At 42.3% G+C, this 6000-nt stretch overlaps 1 protein-coding gene across 3 annotated transcripts in view; it reads left to right on the forward strand.

Moving 5' to 3' along the window:
• The window catches only part of CRHR2 (corticotropin releasing hormone receptor 2), a 129587-nt gene that overhangs the window by 98042 nt on the left and 25545 nt on the right, over positions 1-6000 (forward strand). For all 3 annotated transcript variants that reach the window (XM_087917558.1, XM_087917559.1, XM_026718500.2), the window contains 2 exons: positions 4760-4877; positions 5531-5684. In XM_087917558.1, coding sequence (XP_087773684.1) covers positions 4760-4877; positions 5531-5684 — 272 coding nt within the window. The remainder of the gene's footprint in view (positions 1-4759; positions 4878-5530; positions 5685-6000) is intronic.

Consider the following 6000-nt stretch of genomic DNA (forward strand, 5'->3'; position numbering starts at 1 on the left):
CATAAAAATGAACATGAAACTGAATTTGTGTCTGTATGAAGAAATGTAACCCGGGATTATGCTGCTTTTCAAAAAAGATGTTTTATTTGTATTTTTTTTGTGAAAACTCAAATAAAATTAACAAAAAAAAACCCTGGTCCTCATAGTTATAACCAGCCACAACTGGTCCTCGTACTTATAACTAGCCACAACTGGTCGTCGTACTTATAATGTTGGGACTACTATGTTGGGAATTCACCTCACAGAATTCCCCCACCAGCATGATTTCCCACTCCTAGGGAATTCTGGGGGTTGAATCTCAAAATTAAGAACTTGCCAGATTGTGGAAAATATGTGAAACTCGGTTACTTAATTCTTCACTGCCAAAAAAGAGAATGCCTAAAATTTGCCTGAACATAGAAGCATTTATTAGCAAATGCTCAGTGCTATTTTTATGCTTCACATCTCCCGTAGGGAAGAAAATTGTTTGGTTTTTTTTCTGAAAAATTTCCAGCTTAGGCTTTTCGTTCCAAAATTCCTCTTCAGTACTTATTTTATTTTTATTTACTTATTTATTAGATAGACTGTAAAGGTGCACCTCAACTTACAACCACATTTGAGCTGCCAGGTTTCTGTTGTAATGCAGTATTGAGTTTTGCCTCGTTTTATGACTTAAATGGCCACAGTTCTTCAGGGAGTCAATGCAGTTGTTCAGTTAGCGACAATTTAAGTGAATCTGGCTTCCCCTTTGACTGTTTGGAGATCACAAAAGAGGATGATTGGACCAGGGACGCTGCAACCGTCATAAATATGAGTCAGTTGCCAAGCATCTGAATTTTGATCACATGACTGTAGGGATGTTGCAATGGTCGAAAGTGTGAAAAATGGTCCCAATGGTCATTTGTTTTCAATACCATTGAAACTTTCGAACAGTCACTAAATGAATGGTTGTTAAGTCAAGGACTACCTGTACGATGCTCATCTCACAGTTAAGAGTATATATTTTACCACCATAGTTTGGTATGTTAGCTAAAGACCTAGCTGTTGAGTTCCCACAACGCTAGGTCAGTTGGGGTAGTCCTTGACTTACGACCATAATTGAACCCAAATTTATGTTGCTAAGTGAGACATTTGTTAAGTGAGTTTTGCCCCATTTTATGACTTGAATTGCTACAGTTGTAAAGTGAATCACTGCATTTGTTAACTTAGTAACCCGGTTGTTAAGTGAATCTGGCTTCCCCCATTGAGTTTGCCTTGCCAGAAGGTGTTGTGGTTCGCTGGTAGCAGGTGCGGATGGCTGAGGTCTTGGAGAGCGAGGACTCAGATGAGGGTCCTGCGTATGATACAGGAATGGGGCCAGGATCATCAGGGAGTGGAGTGCTGCCTTTGGAGATTGTGGAGGCTGGCAGCAGTAATGAAGAGGTCCCCGAGGAGCCTGTGCCCAGTGCATGTGCCCACGGGGCTACTTGAAGGAAACAGCAGCTGCAGCAGCACGGGCGACTCGGGAGTAAGACTGCAAGGTAATGGCCCCTCCCTTAAGAGATAAAAGCCAGCTGAGAAACTGGAGTTCTTTGCAGGAAGCAAAGAAGTTTTTGCACTCAAGCCTTGTGGGTGTTCAGACTCTCTTAGTTTGTGTTTGGAGACTCTTTGAAATATTTCTTAGTAACTTTATCTAGTGTTCTTGGCAGCCTTGCACAATCTTGGCAAGGCTCATTCATATCAGAGACAATTAGTTTGAAACAGCCTTTTAACCGTGAAGGAACGGAATTTGTAAAGAATCATTAAAAGTTTTGTTGTTATCTCTGTTTCATGTTTGTTTCCTTGGAACAAGGTTTGGTCAGAACAGTAGGTCGTAAAAGTAGATCACATGAACTCGGGATACTGCAACCATCAAAAATACGAATCAGCTGTGAAGCATCTGAATTTGGATCATGTGACCATGGGGATGTTGTAACAGTTGTAAGTGTGGAAAATGGTCACAAGTCATTTTTTCAGTGCTATTATAACTTTGAATGGTCACTAAATGAACTGTTGAATGTCAAGGACTAACTGAATTTTATTTTGAGTGGTTGAACGTGTGAACTCATCTTATTGAGCCTTTTTTTTCATGTTAGGATAACCGCAAGGCTTCCCTGGCATTCTGTAATATGATTCTTTCTTCCATTCCGCTCCAAGCAATTTCTTTTAATATCAAGCTGTCTGGGGAATTATCGGAATTATCACAGATCTTAAAGTTGCTAAGGCGGAAAAACACTCAACCTAGCCAGTAGGTTACAAAATGTCTACATTTAGATTGCAGAAATCTAAAATACAGTAGAATTGAACGAGTTTATCCCTGAATCTTGAGAAACATAATTTTAATCGATTAATCAAAATAGAAATTGGAAGGTCTTGGAGGTCTTCTAGTCTAACCCCCTGCTCAAGCAGGAGACCCTATACCAAGGGTCCCCCAAACTTAGCAACTTGACAGCTGGTGGATTTCAACTCCCAGAATTCTCCAGCCAGCTATGTTGACTGGAGAATTCTGGGAGTTGAAGTCCACAAGTCGTTGCCAAGTTTGGAGATCTCTGCCCTATACCATTTCAGATAGGCCCAGTCTTTTCTTAAAAACTTCCAGTATAGAAGCACCCACAATTTCTGGTGACAAGCTGTTTCCCCCGTTAATTGTTCTCACTGTTAAGAAGTTTCTCCTTAATTCCATGTTGCTTCTTTCCTTGGTTAGTTTCCATCCATTGTTTCTTCTCTTGCCTTCGGGTGCTTTGGTAAATAGCTTGACCCCATCTTCTTTGTGGCAGCCCCTCAAATTCCAGAATGCTGCTGTCATGTCACTCCTAGTCTTCCCTTTCTCTAGGCTAGCCATACCCAAACCCTACAACCATTTTCCATGTTTTTAGTCTCCTTTAATCATCCTAGTTTCTCTTCTCTGTACTGTTTCCAAAGTACATTAATGGCTAGTTTATTTTTATTTTTTCCTATCTCCTTCTCATCCCTTTTGATTTTGCATGTTTCACATATTCTTCTTTAACTTTCGTTAACGATTAGCACTTATTTGTCTCTTTCTCATCCTTTTAGATTATCTATGTATCATTTATTTTCAGCCAAGAGCAATAAAGATAGCTGATTTCACTTCGGCTGTGGCGGCTTTGAATCTTAAGAGTGCCGTTGCATTTATAAACCTGCTTTCAAATGCGCTTCCCAAGCCACCAGCAGCATTCTGAACAATTTATCTACGGTTTGTATTGCTGCAGAAATGTTGAAAACATCATTAGAATACAATTTTGGAGTCCCCCGTGATCATATCAGTCATAATATGCCGCTCGCTGTGAAACACACAAGCTAAGCGTTTGCCATTTTATTTTCATTGCAACATAAATTTTTGTTCTAAAATACTCTGTCACGGGGTGTTAAATATTCAGTCTTCTGCAAGGTGGCAGGATAGAAGGAATGTTCCTTTCCTTTGTTGAAAACAAGATGAAACAAAAAAGAAAGATGTTGAGACTCTGGAAAGAGTGCAGAGAAGAGCAAGAAAGATGATTAGGGAACTGGAGGCTAAAACATATAAAGAACGGTTGCAGGAACTGGGTAGGTCTATTTAATGAAAGAAGGACTAGGGGTGACACGATAGCAGTCTTCCAATATCTTAGGGGGTGCCCCCAAAAGAGGGAGTCAAGCTATTCTCCAAAGCACCTGAATTTAAAGGGGTGGGCTTCGTAGAATTCTTTATTGGCCAAGTGTGATTGGACACACAAGGAATTTGTCTTGGTGCAAATGCTCTCAGTGTTCATAAAAGAAAAGGTTCATTCGTCAAGAGTCAAGAATCGTAAGGTCCAACACTTAATAAATAGTCATAGGGTACAATAAGCAATCAAATCATACTAGGAAACAGGCTTCAAATAATTTAACAACCGGTTCTCTGCCCAGTCGCTGGATGGGCGTGGCTATGCTGGGTGTGGCCTAGTTGACCTCCTGCACCACCCTGGGAGTGCAAACAGGCTGTAATGGGCCATTCTCGCCTTCCCTGGGCTCCGGAGGCTTTTCTTGAGCCTCTGGGAGGTTCATTTTCACTCCCCTCAGACTCCAGAGGTTCTCTGGAGGCCAGAAACAGGCTCATTCCGGCCTTCCGGAACTTCCAGGAGGCCCGTTTTTTTTTGCCCTACCCGAGCATCCGTGAGGGCCCTGCACTTATCTGGGATCTAAAACAAGCCGTGTAGGGACTCCTGGGAGGGGAGGTGCAAGGTGGGCAGGGTCAGCCAGTCGTCAGGACTACCGGTTTGCTGAACCAGATGTAAAATTAACATCCGTTTCACGTGAACCGGTGTGAACCGCCTGAAGCCCATCAAGATACGACAAGAAGCGACAGATGGAAACCAATCAAGGAGAGAAGCAACCTGGAGCTAAGGAGAAATTTCTGACAATGCAGTGGAACAACTTGCCTATAGAAGTTGTGGGTGCTCCAACACTGGAGGTTTTTAAGAATAGATGAGACAACCATTTGTCTGAAACGGTTTAGAGTTTCCTGCTTGAGCAGGAGGTTGGACGAGAAGACCTCCACGGTCCCTTTCCAACTCGGTTATTCTATTAAGATGTCAAAATATCTTCTGTGAAATATTTATCAACTTCGGAGTAAAGATTGGGATCGAAGTGCCGCATCCATGCCCTCTGGAGTGAAGGAAAGGTAATTATGGAGCAGGCCATATTTTGGATTGCACGCTTCAGAATTTCTTAGGGCTTTCTCAGATGAATAAAACTGACCTAAATATATATATATTTGCCGTTTTAGGAGTATCCGATGCCTCCGCAACATTATCCACTGGAACCTGATCACAACGTTCATCCTGAGGAACATGATGTGGTTTGTGCTACAAACAATTGACCACAATATCCACGAGAGCAATGAGGTACTTCTTCCTCAAGAGATATGGCAGAAATTCAAGTAAAGGTCGTCCTTGACTTACAACCGTTCGTTTAGCGACCGGGTGTAAAATTGGGTGGAACTCACTTAACACAAACCCCCTTGCCAACGAATAAAAATTCTGGTCAAACTGTGGTCATAAAACAAGGATTACCTGTAGTGTTTGCCTTACGTTGCATTTTGTAAATCAGTCAAAGCCAAAGTGCAAAAGAAAATCGCAGACCGTTATGTGAGTGCAAATAGTCCTAAAACTTACAACAGTTCACTTAGCGACTGTTTGAACATTGAATAAAGTGGCTTATGACCGCTTTTCTTACTTAGAACCATTATAGTATCCCCAGGGTCATGTGATCAACATTCAGACACTTGCAACTGGCTTGCACTTATGGCGGTTGCAATGTCCCAGGTCATGTGATCTCCTTTTGCGACCTTCTGACAATTCACTTAACTATGTGATTTATTTTAACAACTGCAGTGATTCACTTAACAGTGTGGGGCAAAAAATGGTCGTAAAATGAGGCAAGGCTCACTTAACAACAGAAATGTTGAGCTCAGTTGCAGCCACAAGTCAAGGACTTCCTGTACAAACCTGGACAACGTGTGGCGCAAATAAACCAAAATATGCATCTCTTCCAACAGCTTTGGTGTCGGTGCATCACAACCATCTTCAACTACTTCGTGGTGACCAATTTCTTCTGGATGTTTGTGGAAGGTTGCTACCTCCACACGGCCATCGTGATGACGTACTCGACAGACAAGCTGAGGAAATGGATTTTTCTCTTCATTGGGTGGTGTAAGCCATCTAAAAGCACAACCTACATTTGGGAGTTTCATTATTAGCCAGGCAACTTTCCTCAGTAATTTACAAAATTAATGAGTAACAGGCCTGGCGGGGGACCTTGAAGGTCTTGTAGTCCAATCCCTGCTCAAGCAGGAAATCTTTTTTGATGAATCAGGGTAGCAACAAGGCAGAGAGGGGGGCTGGTTATGCATTTGAGCTTCTGTCTTTACTGAGGTCAGGCGGGTATCCCCCAAACTGTTGTGGTCTAGCAGTATCAGGGGAGGGAGGGGAGGGAGGGAGGGAGGGAGGGAGGGGAGGAAGGAAGGAA

Source organism: Pseudonaja textilis, chromosome Z (assembly GCF_049901715.1).
Source record: "Pseudonaja textilis isolate UNSWEBS1 chromosome Z, rPseTex1.2, whole genome shotgun sequence".
In the NCBI taxonomy this organism is placed as follows: Eukaryota; Metazoa; Chordata; class Lepidosauria; order Squamata; family Elapidae; genus Pseudonaja; species Pseudonaja textilis.